This window comes from Pleurodeles waltl, chromosome 4_1, assembly GCF_031143425.1.
Source record: "Pleurodeles waltl isolate 20211129_DDA chromosome 4_1, aPleWal1.hap1.20221129, whole genome shotgun sequence".
Taxonomy (NCBI): domain Eukaryota; kingdom Metazoa; phylum Chordata; class Amphibia; order Caudata; family Salamandridae; genus Pleurodeles; species Pleurodeles waltl.
The window spans coordinates 304,946,516-304,965,272 of record NC_090442.1 but is presented as its reverse complement, the minus strand read 5'-3'; the positions used below and the strand labels follow the sequence as shown (position 1 = coordinate 304,965,272).

General features: G+C 44.8%; 1 protein-coding gene across 1 annotated transcript in view; it reads right to left on the bottom strand.

Moving 5' to 3' along the window:
- PRMT8 (protein arginine methyltransferase 8) overlaps positions 1-18,757 on the bottom strand; it is an 880,536-nt gene that overhangs the window by 476,211 nt on the left and 385,568 nt on the right. The window contains exon 2 of the mRNA XM_069230053.1: positions 15,782-15,967. Within this exon, the coding sequence (XP_069086154.1) occupies positions 15,782-15,967 (186 nt within the window). The remainder of the gene's footprint in view (positions 1-15,781; positions 15,968-18,757) is intronic.

The following is an 18,757-nucleotide window of genomic DNA, read 5'->3' as shown; positions in this document are numbered from 1 at the left end:
AGATCCCTGAAAGGCTAGGGTGTCAAAAAGAACTTGAAAAGAAGCATTGACAATAAGCACTGATAAGAGATATTGGAAAAGAGCTATTGAATGAACTGTACAATCAAAAATAATTTCTTGAAAATTACCTAGCCCCAAGATTAAGAAGAAGAAAAATTAGAGATAACCCTCTTGAAGAACACAGAGTAGAGTTAAGGATTGTCTAACAAAGATTGTGGTCACTAAATACTGAAAAATATTAATAACTAAGTTGTTGAAGAAAATATTTAAATTGTTTATGTTACATTGTAGTCACTGACAAGTTATTAGTAGTAGAACTGATTATAGAGACACTGTGTACTGTAAATAGAACTAGAGTTAAAGTATTTTTAGGGGTTGTACTCACACTTATAGATTTAATAGTGATAGCAATAGTATTAGTAATACACTTTACACCAGATACTGAGAAAGCCATATTTGATTTTGTAAACATAACACAGAAACCAATGCTTGATGAAGATAAATTAAAGACGCCATTTGTAGATTACATAGATGATGATAATTCTACACATTTTTTTTCTAGATTAGTTTGAAAATACACTAAAGCTTTAGAGATTAAGGACTGTTATGTATGTGCTCACATGCCATCTTCAGCTGATGAACAAGTTTCCCATCATCACATTCCTCTTTCTCACACTACTTCTTGTAATTTCAACATTGTGCTTTCTAAAGTGCCATTAACCTAAAGCATTAATTTACATCCACAAGCTACAAATATATAGAGACAGCTTGGCATTACTTTAGGCCATTTCATCCTATAAATACTGCTAATGCACTTGTGAAAAATGTAGCCCATTTAATGAGTTCACAAGAAAAGATTTTTATACACAATAGAAGAAAGAAATGAGAAACTTACAAGGAGAGAATATGAGAGAGGATGTGTGGACATATGCATGGAAAAGAGAGGAAAATGAATTTAGGAAGAAGATACCTGTACCTAAATTGAAATTAGAAGAGAGAATGAATGTGTGTGTGTTTAAAAGAAGAATAACTGGAAGAATGTACCAGTGGGGGATAGTAATTGTGAACAATCACAACGATTGGCACCTCACTAGTGTGGGTAGTCCTAGTGCCCACAACAGGAAATGCAACACTGACACATCACATTTTTACATTGAAATCTGACGTTTTTTTGGAAAGTGCCTAGCTGTGGATTTTGACCTCTAGCTCAGCCGGCACCTAGCAAACCTGTGCATTTTTTAAAACTAGACATGCAGGGGAATCCAGGATGGGGTGACTTGTGGGGCTCTCACCAGGTTTTGTTACCCAGAATTGTTTGCAAACCTCAAACATTGGCCAACAAAACACTTTTCCCCCACATTACGGTGCTGCAAAGTTCTAGAATCTGAGACGAGCTACAATCAACATTTCCCCAAGTCTCCCGATAAAAATGGTACCTCACTTGTGTGGGTAAGCTTAGTGCCTGCTACAGGAAATGCCCCAAAACACAACGTGGACACATCACATTTTCCCCCAACAAACGGACCTGTTTTTTTACAAAGTGCCTAGCTCTGGATTTTGGCCTCTAGCTCAGCCGGCACCTAGGAAAACCTAGAAAACCTATACATTTTGTAAAACTAGACATCAAGGGGAATTCAGAATGGGGTGACTTGTGGGGCTCTCACCAGGTTCTGTTACGCAGAATCCTTTGCAGACTTCAAAATTTAGCAAAAAACACTTTTTCCTCACATTTCGGTGATAGAAAGATCTGGAATCTGAGAGGAGCCACAAATTTTCCACCCAGCATTCTCCCTAGTCTTACGATAAAAATGGTACCTCACTTGTATTGGTAGGCCTAGAGCCGGCAACAGGAAATGCCTAAACAGGCAACATGAACACATCAAATCTTTACATCGAAAACTAATGTGTTTTTTGGAAAGTGCCCAGCTGTGGATTTTGGTCTCTAGCTCAGCCGGGACCTAGGAAAACCTACCAAACCTGTACAATTTTTTAAACTAGACACCTAGTAGAGTTCAGGATGGGGTAACTTGTGACACTCTCATCATGTTCTGTTACCCAGAATCCTTTGCAAACTTTAAAACTGGTCAAAAAAACTTTTTGCTCACATTTCGATGATAGAAAGTTCTGGAATCTGAGAGGAGCCACAAATGTCCTTCCACCCAGCATTCCCCCAGTTTCCCAATAAAAATGGTACCTCCCTTGTGTGGGTAGGCCTTGTGCCCACAACAGGAAATGACCCAAAACATAACGTGGGCACATCACATTTTCCCAAAGAAAACGGACCCGTTCTTTGCAAAGTGCCTAGCTGTGGATTTTGGCCTCTATCTCATTCGGCACCAAGGAAAACCTAGCAAACCTGGACATTTCTGAAAACTATACACCAAGGGGAACCCAGGATGGGGTAACTTGTGGCACTCTCACCAGGTTCTGTTACCCAGAATCCTTGGCAAACCTCACAATTTGACCAAAAACATTCTTTCCTCACATTTCGGTGCTGCAAAGTTTTGGAATCTGAGGGGAGCCATTAACTTACTTCTACCCAGCATTCCCGCACACCTCCCAATAAAAATGGTACGTCACTTCTGTGGCTAGGCCTTGTGCCCTCGACAGGAAATGCCCCAAAACACTACGTGGAAACATCAAAATTGTCAATTACAAAACTACCTGTTTTTGCAGGGGGATGGGCACCTGCGTTTTTGGTCCTGGGCTCAGCAGCCATTTAGGGAAACCTACCAAACCCAGACATTTCTGAAAACTAAACACCTGAGGGTGTCAAGGGAGGTGTGACTTGCGCGGATCCCCCAGTGTTTTCTTACCCAGAATCCTCAGCAAACCTCAAATTTAGCTAAAAATCACATTTTCCCCACAATTCTGTGTGGGATCACCACACCAGCACACATTTCCTTTCACCCAATGTTCCCCTCAGTCTCTCAATAAAAATGATACCTCACTAGAGTAGGTGGACCAAGTGCCTGTGACAGGGAAGAGCCAAAAACATGTCGAAATTGAGGGGGAACCTTAGTGGTCCAAAAGGGCAGTTTCAAAAAAACACATTTGTAGGCTGACAAGTGGGGCAGAATTTATATCGGTATAGATGCGACAATGCTGGGTGTTAGAACTTTTGTGTAGTCCTGCAGATTCCGGAAGATTCCATCAGAATATTGTGAGGAAAATGTGGGGTTTCAAGCAAAGTTGGAGGTTTACAGGGTATTGTGGGTAAGAAAATGGTACATAGGGCATGTGAAGCACACCACCCTGGACTCACCCACGTGTTTAGTTTTCAGATGTGTTGTCTCATAGATTTTTCTAAATGGCAGTGTCCCAAAGTCCAAAACATCTAACGCTCACCATTCCAAGTGGGACAATTTTGAGAGTTAGCCAAGCTCTCATGGCCCAAATGTAAAACCAAAACCCAAAATAACCATAGCTTGCCATTGGGATAAGATCTTTTAGTGTGTGGTGTGAGGGAGCTGAAAGACTGTGAAGCCCTTCAGTTGGGGTCGGGGCATAACCATGCACATATTGGTTAGTAGCCACCACCCAGTATTCTTTATATTTTTTTAATTCCCTGGCATCTAGTAGGCTTTCTGCCCCCATCCCGGGGAGTGGATGGGGGGTAATTGCCCCATCTGCCCACCGGTAGGCAGAACAACTTTGGCCCCATTTAGTTGGGGTGGCGGTAAAGCCATACCTCCACCCTCTTTTTTTGAAAAAAAGAAATTCTTCCCTGGTGTCTAGTGGGCTTTCTGCCCCCTTTGGGGGCAGATGGGACTTACAAAAATAGGCTGATCTGTCCCCGAGGGGGGAAGAAATGGCCAACAGTAATGGGCCCCCATGATGAGCGACCCTTGCCCAAGGGGCTGCGCCCCCCCCAAAAAACATACACACACACACACCAATCCCTGGTGCCTAAGTGGTTTCTGCCCCCCTTGGTGGCAGATGGGCCTAACGGAAATAGGCTGATCTGCCCCCAAGGGTGGCTGAAATGGCCTATAATAAATTTTCCCCGCATTTTGCCTAAGGGATCGCTCCCTATCCGTAAAAGAAAAAAAATCCCGGTCGCCTAGTGGATTCTGCTCACCTTGAGGGGCGGATCGGCCTCATTAAAATAGGCCTAAAATAAGTTTGGCCCCCAGGGGAGCGAGCCTTACCTAAGGGGTCACTCCCCTTGCGTGAAATAGGTGCAAAAAAAATCCCTAGTATCTAGTGGTTTCTGACCCACTTTGGGGTAGATTGGCCCAAGAAAAATAGGTCGATCTGCCCCCAAAGTGGACAGAAATAGCCAAAAATAAAATTGCCCCGCAGGGGAGCGACCCTGGCTTAAGGGGTTGCTCCCCATCTGTAAAAAAAAAGAATCCTTGGTGCATACTGTTTTCTGCCCCCAAGGGGGATAGAAATGGCTTAAAATAAATTTGCCCCCAGGGGAGCAACCCTTGCCTAAGGGGTCGCTCCCCTTGCGTGAAATTGTCACAAAAAAAATCCTGGTTTCTAGTGGTTTCTGCCCCCATTGGGGGAAGTTTGGCCTAATAAAAATAGGCTGATCTGCCCCTGGGGGGCGGAAATGGCCTAGAATGAATTTGGCCTCCAGGAGAGTGACCCTTGCCTAAGGCGCCGCTCCCCTCTAATAAAAAAAAAAAGTAAATAATCCCAGGCTTCTAGAGGTTTCTGCCCCCCTTTGGGGAAGATGGGCCTAATTAAAATAGACCAATCTGCCTGCTTGGGGGCAGAAAAGGCCTTGAAACAAATGCCCCCCAGGGGAGCAACCCTTGCCCTTCATTGGTTATATGAAAAAAGAAGACTCCCTGGTGTCTACTGGGCATTGCTGCAGCATGATCGCTTTACAATCGTACTGCAGAAATGCTCAGAAAGACATCAAAGGAGAGGAAAAACCTTTCTTTTCCTTTGATGCCTCTCTGATCTCCCCCCTCCCCCACCGGCCGGAAGAGAAATGCAAGCATTTCTCTTCTGATCACGCTGGAAACTGAGCTTCCAGCACGATGGGGGCACCCTCTGATGAGGTCAGCACATGATCGCGCGCTGATGTCATCAGATGTCACTGGGGAGAGGGGGTCCAGGGGGTGGAAGGGTAAGCAATTCCCCTTCCATCCCTGCTCAGAGAAGGGGGGTGGGAGGCCCACAGGGGGAACGATAGCACTCCCCGTGGGCTGGTACAAGGACATAATGGTTACGTCCGTGGTGCCCCAGCACTCCGCCACTAGACGTAAACCTTTGGAAACTCCTAGTATAGCTCAAGCTTTTCCAAAGGTTTTGCAACAGTAGCAACCTAGTTGAAAGGATTGGGAGGAAGAATCATCATTAATAATACCTGTATTAGTAATAATAGTCTGTCTTCTGACTACACTAGGCATATATAAGGTTATTAAGATGACTCTGAGAAATAAAAGAGCATGAGAAGTGAACAAAAGAATGATGAAAGATTTGGAATTGAGTCACAGGGTGAGTGAAAGAAGGAAACTTAAAAAGAAAGACAAGAAAGAGTCTGGTGAGGATGAAAATGAAAGTGCAATACGACAAATACATTTGTTGAAGTGAGGTTGTGATGGTTCCAAGACATCAGAGGTGGGAAACTGCTAAAGCTTTCAATAAAAACATAAATCAATATGAAATCACTAAACAAGAGTGTGAGAAACTGGGGCTGATTGCAGAGGCCCCCTAACTTTTTGCCCCCATTTTCCACTTTATGCTGGTGTTTTCCTGACTCTGATGGTGCCCTGGGTACTGCTAACCAGTCCCAGGGCCTGTGCTCTGTGTAAAATGGATATGCAAATTAGGCTAATTATAATTGGCTAAGTTAACCTACCTCTAAGTCCCTAGTATATGGTAGGGCATGTAGGTTTAGGGACCACAGCATAGGTGGTGCACACCTAGGTGCATTGCTGAGGTGCCCAGTGTCATTTTAAAAGCAAGCCTGCCTTGCTGGCTGCTTTTAAATTAAAGTTATATGCAAATTCGACTTTGGAATTAAATGTACTTCCAAAGTCTTAAACTACCTTATTTTTACATATAAGTCACCCCTAAGGTGTGCCCTATGTGCCCCTAGGGCTGGGTGCCATGTAACTATAAGCAGGGACTTTATAAAAATAGATTTATAAGCCCTGGTGAGGTAAAAACAGCCAAATTCGTTTTTCCCTCATTGAAGTAAATGGCCTTCATAGGCTAGAATGGGCAGACTTTATTTTAAATTTTAAAGTCTCCTTAAATGTTACATACCAAGAATTTGGTATCAAATTGATTGTTATAATAAATCCCACAACTTCCAGTTGTTGGATTTAATATAACTAGTGCAGGTAAAAAGTTTAGACTTTACCTAAAAAGTTGCCAATTTCAGCTCTGCATTGTTTTTGCTGCTGTGCTCTGATTGGCCAGCCTGCAGCAGCTTCTGCCAGGCCACTTTAATGAGGTGTGAAGTGGCCTGGCTTCACACAAAGGAATGTGCTTGGGGGAGAGAATCTCCCCTCAGCAGATGGTGAGGCAGGAAGGGGGAGGGCTGCCAAACTGGTCTTCAAAGGCAGAGAAGGACATCTGGAGCACCCAGCAACACCCCCACATCCTGCAACCCCAGACAGCTAGGTGCCCCCTTGATTAGATTAGGAGAGGGCAGGAGAGGGGTGTGTTTATGATTTTTAGCCACACCAGTGGGTGGGCTCAGCCAGATCTCTCCTCCAAAAATCAGATTCATCCATTTTGGATTTTTAGAGACTGTTGCCTTCTGGGATGGATTTTTGCCACACTTCCCAGGAAGTGGTCATCACAGGGGGACGACCCTGTCCCTGATTGGAGGACCAGGGCCCCCCTGCTTTTCACCCAGGAGCAAGGATAAAACTGGCAGACCTGCACCCACGCCTCAGATCCCCACCAAATTTCAAGAAGAAAGAACTACAAGGAGAAGAAGGACTGCCCTGCTGGACCCCTGGCCTGCACCTGGACCCTGCACTCAGAAAGACTGCACCAGCTGCACACTTGGGCTTCACCACAAGAAGGACTTTGCCTGGCTTCCACTGGTTCAAGGAGGGACTCCCTGTTTGCTACAGGTGAAAAATTGCTAACCAGAGTCCCCTGCACCAACTCCTGAAAAAGTGGCCAGCTGACCACTCTCCAGTGGCCAAAAAGGAGTTTGCGCCAGGTGCACTCTGGGAGTTGAAGTCCGCACTTCCCAAGGACCATCACAGAACTTCTGGACCCTTGGGGTGAGCTGTGGACCCCAAAAGAACCTTAAAAGAACATCTGGGTGAAGCCCCAGAAGTTTGGAAAAGATTGGAGAAATTTTGGAAAAAAGCTCCATAAAGTGACCGACCCGACGCGGAAATTCTAGCCGGCTTGCCTCAACCGCGACCCGGCCTGACTTCGTGGTTCGTCCCGGTAAAGAAAAACATCCGAAAAAAAGACTAAGTCCGAACGTAAAAAGTTGACCGGGACCTTCCAGCCATCGTATCCGAGAAGGGCTCCACGGACGTCGGATCAAGATCCAGGTTTACCCCGGTCGAAGGATTTTCATCTCGAAAAAACGACTAAGTCCGAAGGTAAAAATCACCACCGAGGAAACCGACTTCGCGTATCCGGACAAGGGCTCCAGGAGGTCGGATCCAACTGGCAGGTTCGTCCCGGGGAAGAAAAACATCGAAAAAGAGACTAAGTCAGAAGGTAACTTTTTAACCGAGGCCTCCCGCGACTTGTAGCCGAGCAGGGCTCCATCGCGGTCGGCCTGAAAGTTTGACTTTGCCCCGGTCCTGGTGCAACCAGATGACCCGATTGGCGCTTTTCGTTTCTGAGCGCTAGAAAATAATAATACTTTAAAAATTCATATCTCCGGTTCCCCTGAACCGATTTTAATCGTTTTTGTGTCATTTTAAAGATAAAAATATAAGCTATTTTTATAAATTGGTTTTGGATTTTTAAACTGTTTCCTGTGTTTTATTTAATTACTGTTTTGTGATATTTGAATGCTTTACACTTTGTCTCCTAAGTTAAGCCTTGACGCTCGATGCTAAACTACCAAGGGTAGAGCTGGGATTAATTTACTGAGACCTAACTGTACTTTTGTGGAGGTTTGTGGCTTGTTGCTAGGTGTAGGTACCTACCTGCCCTACCAATAATCCATTTTCCAACATAATTGGAAGCAGCGACGGGATCCTGTACTTGTGTTCAATATCACGTTACAGTTTTAGATAAAACAAATTAAAAATCCTTTAAATTGTCCTAGTGCAAAAATTGTTTTTAATTTTTAATTTGGATTAATTTCAATTATTGAATTTTTTTAATTTTTCTAAATTCTTGTTTCCAATTTTTGCAAAAAAGTTTTTGTTGACACAAAACTAGGGAACCATGGAGCTTGATCTGGCTAGCCTACCCACACTGACAGTAGTCCAGCTTAGGGGGTTGTGTATTGAAAGAGGGTTGCCTGCAACCACTGATCTCAGGAAGCAAATCCTGATCACATCCCTGACAGCATGGGCTGAGGCCCAAGAGGTAGAGTCAGAAGAAGCTCCAGAGGAGGAAGAAAAAGAGGAAGATGCTAACTCTAACCACTCAGGGGAGGGAAGGCATCAGACCCCAAGTGAGGGAGAGGAGGAACGGTCCTCAATGGATACAGTCACTAGGGGCAGACCCAAAGCTAGTGGTAGGAAGAGGGTCCTTTCAGGAGGAGAGAACCCATCCATCAGGGAAAGAGAGCTGGAAGCCCAGCTAGCCTACATAGCTTTGTAAGCAGAGAAGCTGGCCCTAGAAAAGAAAAAGTGGGCATACAAAGAAAAAAGAGATGGAAGCAGCGATAAAGAAGCTGAGGTGTCCATGGGTGGGGGAGTTTGCCCCAGATTACCCAAGGGGGTGGTCCCTGCTTATGTAGAGGGGGATGACATAGATAAGTGGCTGGAGGCCTTTGAGAGGGCACTCCAAATGAGAAGGGTTAGGCCTCAATACTGGGGTTCCCTTTTGTGGGAGTTGGTCCCCAACTCAGGGAGGGATAGGCTTCTGACCTTAAGGGGGGAGGAGGCAGATTCATACCCTAGTATGAAGAGGTGCTTAGTCAAGAAGTTTGGTCTGACCCCAGAGCAATATAGATTGAAGTTCAGGGACACCCTGAAGGTCAGTACCCAGTCTTGGGTTGACTTTGTGGACACCTCACTAAAGGCACTAGAGGGCTGGATTATTGGCAACAAAGTAAATACTTATGAGGGGTTATACAATCTGATCATGAGAGAGCACATCTTGACCAATTGTATCCAAGAAAGGTTACGCCAGCATCTAGTGGACTCTAAGCAGACCAACCCTAGAGAGCTAGGGGAGGCAGCTGATGAGTGGTTGAGAACCAGGGTGGTTGTCAAGTCCCAGGGGGGAGACTCCAAGAAGGGGGGGACAGGTCCACAAAAACCTAAGGAGGGAGGTGGTAAGCCCACCACAGAGACTCCCTCTGTACCCCAGAACCCTAAGAAGGAGGAGAGTAAATCCCACTCCCACTCTGACAAGCAGAGACAGGGAGACCCAGGGTTAAAAAAGCTCTTGGACAGTAGGGCTTGCTTTGACTGTCAGCAGACAGGTCACTTCAGAGGAGATGCAGCCTGTCCAAAGAAAGTGGTTAGCACTGGGCTGTCCAGTGTAGCCATAGAGGAGGATTCCTCAGATGATGAAGTCCTCCTAGCATTGTGCTGGGAGACAGGACCAGATGGTAAGCTGGTGATCCCTGAGGGTGGGAGTAGGCACTTCCACCACATTCAAGTGAATGGGATCCCTGCCACTGGCCTGAGAGACACCTGTGCCAGTCACACTGTAGTGAGTGACCGGTTAGTGACCCCAGACATGTATGTCCCAGGAAAGACAAAGAAAGTCAGGATAGCCACAGGGGAGGTCACCTCCAAACCTGTAGCCATAGTGCCCCTAGAGAGGGAGGGTATCCTTGACTGGATTAGGGTGGTAGTCAGTGCTGACCTTCCCCTAGATTGTATCCTGGGCAATGACCTCCCAGAGGTGAGTCTGGTCACAGATGGGGTGGTCGCCCAGGGCGCCCCCCAACCCAAAGTCCTGGGGAGTCAGTCCCTACAGTTAGGAGACAGGGGTCCCCAAGAAAAGGAAAGAAGAAAAGGAAGGGTAGGCCACTCTTAAAGAGAGTTCCAGGGAGCCAAAGGCCTTCTGCCCCAGTAGGGGGGGAGCCCAGAGTTGGCACTGGTGAGGCCTCACCTGACCCCAAGGAAGTCCTGAGTAGTCAGGCAGCTGTCCAGATGCAAGGTGTTGCCCCTGCACTGACAGAAGGGAGAGTGGAAGGAGGGTGTCTGCCACAGGAGGTGGTAGCCCCCCACTCTAGACAGCAAGAGGGGTGCCAGGACCCCAAAGATGCCCCTAAAGCAGCTCAGCCACCTGTCAGTGGAGAGCTTAGGGTGTGGTTCTGGGTACTGACAGCTGTCAGTAGCCTCTGCTGGGTGCTAGCCTTCCTGGCAGCACTGTACTTGGCCTGGGAGGCAGACCCCAGGGCCAATAGCAAAGTAGGCCCCCTGACCCTATTGGTCATGGTGGGGTTGCTCAAGTGTTGGGTGACCTCTTTGGGTAAGCTAGGTGTTGCCCTAGCAAAGTTTGGAGTAGGGGAGGTGGGCACCTCACTACCCAAGTTGGCAGAGAGAGAGGAGGAAGACCCCCCTAGAGGGAAGTTTCAGTTTGAAATGGGTCCTTTCATTGTTGGGGTGGGTTCACTACCCAGAGGGAGAGACCCTGACAGGAGGATATAAGGCAGAGTAGGCCCTGCAAAGGGACAGCCAGTTTTCTTCACTGTCTTCCTCGCCTAACAAGCCAGGAAGACTCTCCCAGGGTTGGGCTGAGTCTCCTGGGCGTGTGGGCTGGGGGGGGGTTGTGTGAGAAACTGGGGCTGATTGCAGAGGCCCCCTAACTTTTTGCCCCCATTTTCCACTTTATGCTGGTGTTTTCCTGACTCTGATGGTGCCCTGGGTACTGCTAACCAGTCCCAGGGCCTGTGCTCTGTGTAAAATGGATATGCAAATTAGGCTAATTATAATTGGCTAAGTTAACCTACCTCTAAGTCCCTAGTATATGGTAGGGCATGTAGGTTTAGGGACCACAGCATAGGTGGTGCACACCTAGGTGCATTGCTGAGGTGCCCAGTGTCATTTTAAAAGCAAGCCTGCCTTGCTGGCTGCTTTTAAATTAAAGTTATATGCAAATTCGACTTTGGAATTAAATGTACTTCCAAAGTCTTAAACTACCTTATTTTTACATATAAGTCACCCCTAAGGTGTGCCCTATGTGCCCCTAGGGCTGGGTGCCATGTAACTATAAGCAGGGACTTTATAAAAATAGATTTATAAGCCCTGGTGAGGTAAAAACAGCCAAATTCGTTTTTCCCTCATTGAAGTAAATGGCCTTCATAGGCTAGAATGGGCAGACTTTATTTTAAATTTTAAAGTCTCCTTAAATGTTACATACCAAGAATTTGGTATCAAATTGATTGTTATAATAAATCCCACAACTTCCAGTTGTTGGATTTAATATAACTAGTGCAGGTAAAAAGTTTAGACTTTACCTAAAAAGTTGCCAATTTCAGCTCTGCATTGTTTTTGCTGCTGTGCTCTGATTGGCCAGCCTGCAGCAGCTTCTGCCAGGCCACTTTAATGAGGTGTGAAGTGGCCTGGCTTCACACAAAGGAATGTGCTTGGGGGAGAGAATCTCCCCTCAGCAGATGGTGAGGCAGGAAGGGGGAGGGCTGCCAAACTGGTCTTCAAAGGCAGAGAAGGACATCTGGAGCACCCAGCAACACCCCCACATCCTGCAACCCCAGACAGCTAGGTGCCCCCTTGATTAGATTAGGAGAGGGCAGGAGAGGGGTGTGTTTATGATTTTTAGCCACACCAGTGGGTGGGCTCAGCCAGATCTCTCCTCCAAAAATCAGATTCATCCATTTTGGATTTTTAGAGACTGTTGCCTTCTGGGATGGATTTTTGCCACACTTCCCAGGAAGTGGTCATCACAGGGGGACGACCCTGTCCCTGATTGGAGGACCAGGGCCCCCCTGCTTTTCACCCAGGAGCAAGGATAAAACTGGCAGACCTGCACCCACGCCTCAGATCCCCACCAAATTTCAAGAAGAAAGAACTACAAGGAGAAGAAGGACTGCCCTGCTGGACCCCTGGCCTGCACCTGGACCCTGCACTCAGAAAGACTGCACCAGCTGCACACTTGGGCTTCACCACAAGAAGGACTTTGCCTGGCTTCCACTGGTTCAAGGAGGGACTCCCTGTTTGCTACAGGTGAAAAATTGCTAACCAGAGTCCCCTGCACCAACTCCTGAAAAAGTGACCAGCTGACCACTCTCCAGTGGCCAAAAAGGAGTTTGCGCCAGGTGCACTCTGGGAGTTGAAGTCCGCACTTCCCAAGGACCATCACAGAACTTCTGGACCCTTGGGGTGAGCTGTGGACCCCAAAAGAACCTTAAAAGAACATCTGGGTGAAGCCCCAGAAGTTTGGAAAAGATTGGAGAAATTTTGGAAAAAAGCTGCATAAAGTGACCGACCCGACGCGGAAATTCTAGCCGGCTTGCCTCAACCGCGACCCGGCCTGACTTCGTGGTTCGTCCCGGTAAAGAAAAACATCCGAAAAAAAGACTAAGTCCGAACGTAAAAAGTTGACCGGGACCTTCCAGCCATCGTATCCGAGAAGGGCTCCACGGACGTCGGATCAAGATCCAGGTTTACCCCGGTCGAAGGATTTTCATCTCGAAAAAACGACTAAGTCCGAAGGTAAAAATCACCACCGAGGAAACCGACTTCGCGTATCCGGACAAGGGCTCCAGGAGGTCGGATCCAACTGGCAGGTTCGTCCCGGGGAAGAAAAACATCGAAAAAGAGACTAAGTCAGAAGGTAACTTTTTAACCGAGGCCTCCCGCGACTTGTAGCCGAGCAGGGCTCCATCGCGGTCGGCCTGAAAGTTTGACTTTGCCCCGGTCCTGGTGCAACCAGATGACCCGATTGGCGCTTTTCGTTTCTGAGCGCTAGAAAATAATAATACTTTAAAAATTCATATCTCCGGTTCCCCTGAACCGATTTTAATCGTTTTTGTGTCATTTTAAAGATAAAAATATAAGCTATTTTTATAAATTGGTTTTGGATTTTTAAACTGTTTCCTGTGTTTTATTTAATTACTGTTTTGTGATATTTGAATGCTTTACACTTTGTCTCCTAAGTTAAGCCTTGACGCTCGATGCTAAGCTACCAAGGGTAGAGCTGGGATTAATTTACTGAGACCTAACTGTACTTTTGTGGAGGTTTGTGGCTTGTTGCTAGGTGTAGGTACCTACCTGCCCTACCAATAATCCATTTTCCAACATGAAGCTAGGCCAAAGTATAGTTGCTTTTCCTAGTCATAAATTAGTTCTAAACTCTGTATGACCTATGCTGCCTGACCTGCTGAAAACTGTTAACGTTAACACATTCTTTGCAAAACAAGTACCATGCTTCTAATCCTTGCATGGTGTATGCATGTTACAAAATTTCTTCCGTCTTAAACAATGAAAGCAGTATTTATTATGTATACTTTTTTGCTTGCTAAGTTTCTTCGGTATGCACTGACTTGCATAAAATATATGCTAAATGAACCTACAATGTGGAAGCTGTGTATGTATTGATACATGTTCTTTTTTTTCAGAAGTAAGCTATGCATGGACAATTGTGATGATGTTTCAATTATTTTCTAAATGTGAACCGCACAATTTTTCTAGAAGTTTCAACCTGCAATGAATTAAGTACAATTATGATAAATTGTTAATGATTGTAGCCGTCAAATAAAAGGTGTTCAAGGGAAAGAGTAGGTGCTCCCAAAGCAGAGCAAGGCAGATGCAAGAGAGTGCTGCTTGATTTGCTGTTGTTTTGGGTATCTCATTTTAGTAATTTTAGCTATTTTACTTCTCCACAGAGCAGTTTGCTGACTATTGCTAAAGATAAGGAGGGAACTGGATAGACTGTTGCAGAATAGTGTATAAGCTGAAGCTTATTGAGATGATAGTTGTGAGAACTGTGTTAGAGATAGAATAAAGAATTTCTTTTTGAAATCCTTAACTCTATTTTTGCAGGCTTCTTCAATGTGACTTGACTAAACTGCTCAGTAATAGACTGAAATCACTAGAACAGGGACAGATTCAGGGCATGCTACATGAAATTGTTCTGAAAATGATATTGAGTAATAAAACCTATTACTCTATTTTTGATAAATATTTTAAACTATCTTACACTCTTACTATTGTTTCCTATAGAGTTATCTTGTGGTTTACAGAGTTTATGTTGCAGTTTATTTTATACCTAACATCCACTCCAAAGATCCAAAGATCGGTAGTGGGCTCAGTAGAAGGGCGGCGTAATTATATGAGTAATGTTTAGCAAGGATACGCTGCCCCAACGCTTTTGACATCATTCACGATAGAAAATGCTTCTGCAAATTCTTTTAGAGTTTAATGATGGCGACTTTGGCTTTTGGGTCTCAAATCGCTTTGCAGTTCATCTTAGCTCAGCACAAGCATGACTTTATATCGTGCAAGGTGCAGAGGCACCAAAGGTAGACATCGGGACTGTCAACCACCGACATCTGCCAATGACAGTCATGACGTGGCTTGAAAGCTGTTGGTTTAGGCGCCCTATCTGCATACTGTGTACAAGTTTAGAAGTTCTCCTGAGGGAAAGAAAATCTGTGAGGTACAGCACTGCTAGCTCTGGATCCATGTTAAAAGGTGCAGAAAGAAAGGAGCCTATGCCAGCACATGGAGATGGTGGTATTATAGTGGCCCTGGCATCACATCCAGAATAGATGGCCCTATGCAGAGCCACACAATGACACATTCTGATGCACATGGGAATTGCTATTAAAGTTGCCAAATCCAGCCTGGCACCTGTAGGAGAGTCACAAGGAGAGGAATCTGCAGTTAGTAGTCTTTGTCAGGAAAGCCAAAGCCTGATAGGTGCTTGCAGAAAGACATCTATGCCCAAGAGCACTGGGCCAAAATGTCTAACTAGTTGCACATTCATTAATGGACTGACATGGAGGCATATACTCAAAATGAATGTATTTAAACTCTGTGTCATCACCATGTAAAACAAAGGGTGCTCTGCACACAAAAACAATGCTTAACCTTGTCACAGAGGGGTGGTAATGAAGCCATTGACGGAAAATTAGAGAAATGATTCACTGTAATACCCACCAGATGACAACATATGTCGTTCCTTTGATTGTGGGAGCAAAAGGTTGACAACGTTTAGAACGAAGTTGGTGACGGGGGAAATTTAGTTTTCTAGAATGTTTACTCGTGTGTTTAAGTCTTACTTGAATGTATTGTTATATAAAACACTACATGCAACAAAATGTTCAGGATTTGCCTTGTATCACAAATTTTTGTGGGATTATGTTAGCTGAAACGCAGTCTTCATACGAATAAATAACTGCATTGCATCCCCACAAAATAAGGAGCTTCCTAAAATCCTTTCGAACTCGCACACCATTTTTAGGAGTAAGCTTCTAAGCACCTTTATGGAGGGCGTGCAGTGCTTGCACAACCACGTTGAGCTAGCTGACCGTGGCCTGGCCGCTCATGTAATTAAAGGCAATTAACACCAGCAACTGAGGAGTGGGAATTGGGTTGAGGAGCAGACCTGTTTGGAGTCGGTGACTCAGCCAAAATCGAAACAGGAGCCTTCGTATGAACTTCCAATAGCATCACAAATCGAAAAGTGAAGATAAAGTTAATGATTTTATCTAGTTCTGACTACAGAAAAATGTTACCTCATGGATTCCAAAGTGCGCATAAGAATCAAAGTAATAATCTCTGGACGTCATCTCATCCGGCTTTAAGAACTTCGAGATCTTTCCTCGCCCAGGGCAAGTCAGCTGTAAGGAGGAGTGTAGAACAGACTGGACCGGTTTTGGAATGACTACTGGCTGGATGGGCTGAGCGGGTGCGCTGCAAATCTGAAAATGAAGGAAAGTGTTTTAAATGCAACATTCGTAGAGCATTTATACTTTTCACAATGATTCTTCTGGAAATCGCTTTCAATGTCTTGTTAATTGATCGGTGTATTCCCTAATTCACCAAGGAAGCAGGGTCACAGGGAAAGACATTGAAGTCAAAGCTTGCAAAATAACAGTAAACAATGCCCTTAAATTGCAACTTCAGGCGACCACGAAAAGCACAAAACTCTTTTCACCATCACTTTTTCAGTCATATCTTTTCTGCACTAGCAGCATTTCCATCTTTTGAACAACTAGGAGTATTCAGCTGGGTGCAGATAAATGCCTCTGCATTGCAGAAAGGACGAAGAGAGAGGTAAAACAGAAGCACTGAAAGATAGGAAGAGAAAAACAAAGAACAGCAGAAAATTGTTGGAAGTGTGAGGGAAGCATAAACCTGGGAGGATTATGGATTAAGCAAGTGGGGCGGAGGGGAGTGGACAAAAGAAGCTGGAGGAAAATAACGAGAGAGGTTCAGAAAAAGATGTAGAGAAGGAAAGAGATTGAAAGCGCCAATTATAAAAGAAAAAAGAATACAGAAGAAAGTGCCAAAATTGGTCAAAAATAGAGTGCTTGCTGTAAGGATTTCTTGGAAGAAGAAGGATATGAAAGAAAAACGAAACTGAGTAGAACAGAGTGATTTATGAAAGAAAAATAATGAGACAACATTAATAATTGTTAAATATGTGTAAGAAATAAAATGGCTGTGTTTGGAAAATGGGTATTCAGCCTCACAAAAGCGTGAAATGTTTTAAAACATGTCTAAAACCTCCTTTCACGCGTGCTTGTTTTAGGAACTGTAAGGTGGAAAATATGTGTACTTTATTAAAATGTACGCCTTGTGTCAGTAAAATTTTAACATGTAGTGCACGTCCTTCTGCCTTCTAAAAATAGACTCTGTCAGTATTGCTCTTAATCACCTCTAAATCGTGTACTTAAAATTATTAACATTTCATTTTCCTTTCTTGCAGATATCTGTTTTTTTAGCATTGCCTGAGCGCTTGTTCATGCTGATCCTCTAATGACATACATTTTCACATGACCTTTCTTATGTTTATTCCTTTCACTGCAAAGTATAAAACATCACGCTAAGCCTTTTCCTTGCATTTAAATTATTATAATGTTTACATTGATGTCCTGACGTTTTATTGTTCAAAGAGGACCTGGTATTCTCCTCGTTGCTATAACAAAGGTAATGTACTTGTAGGTTCAAATGTGGGCCCATATTTATACTTTTTGACGCAAACCAACGCCGGCGCTAGTTTGCGTCAAAAAATTTGCCGCCTGCTAACGCCATTCCTACGCACCAGGCGGGTGCCTTATTTAAGGATTGACGTTAGTCGGCGCTGCGGGCTGGTCAGAGTAAAAAAAAATTACTCAAACCAGCCAGCGCCGGAGTAGGGGAAAATGGGGGTTGTGCGTCAAAAAATGGTGCTAGTCAGTTTTGAGTAAAAAATCATGGCTCAAACCGGACTTGCGCCATTTTTTGACGCACAACCCCCATTGAAATGACTCCTGTCTTAGAAAAGACAGGAGCCATGCCCCCTTTCCCAATGGCCATGCCCAGGGAACTTTTGTCCCCTGGGCAAGGCCATTGGGCACAGTGGCATGTAGGGGGGCCAAATTAGGCCCCACTATGCCACTTAAAAAAAATAAAAAAATGATACTTACCTCAACTAACCTGTACCTACCTGGAATGGGTCCCCACATACATGGGTGCCCTCCAGGGGTGGGCGAGGGTGGCAGGGGGTGTACCTGGGGGCAGGAAGGGCACCTCTGGACTGCTTCCATGGTCAAAGACCATGGAAGTGAGCCCACAGGTCCCTTAACGCCTGCCCTCACCCAGGTGTTAAAAAACAGCACATCAGGCTGTGCACCGTTTTTTAAGGCCCGCCTCCTCCTGTGCACCAAAATGACGCGGGGGTATAAATAAGGCGCACAGGTCTTAAAGTAATTTTTTGGGCGGGAACGCCTACCTTGCATGTCATTAACACAAGGCAGTTTCCCTCATCGAAAAAATTATGCACATGGAGGAATTTTGACGTCCGCGAGGTCGGGTGTCATAGTATAAATATGGTGCACGGTTTGCGCTGAATGTGCGTCAAACTTTTTTGACGCACATTCGGCGCAAACGGAGTATAAATATGCCCCTTGATGTGCAAATGGCACGATTTAGAGGGTAAATTATTTGTTTCATTTAAAGAATCGTGAATTTACACTCCTAATTCAATCCGCTCTAATATAATATTACTCCAGTGTCGTCTAGAATTATCCCACCCAAGCCGAAAAAAAAAGTTAGCCAGTGCATTCGCTATTGGTCAGAGATTTTCACACACCTTACACATTGTACTCAAGTAAATCTTGGTGAACTCTGTAAAAGTCAGAAATGTGCACCAGATATTGGAGCTAACACAGACAACTTAATGGTCAATATGTTTAAGTGCATCATTAGTAGGACAGTGCAAGGGCATTTTTTGTGTAGTACTCTAACACTGGAAGACAGCTGAAGATTATGCCATGGACTGAAATTCCAAAAGGTAGTTGTGTGGGGAGGTGCATGCAGTCCATGCACTTGTAACCGAACCCTGGTGAGCAAGACATGAGAGGTAGCTGGAAGTACAGAAACCAAGTAAAGTTTAAGCCATTACTTTGCCTTCACCTTTTGTGGTATGTGATCTTAGTCTGATATTCACAACTATTCCATATTGAAATAAACACTGAATCTAGTATGGTATGTCATATTGCCACAAT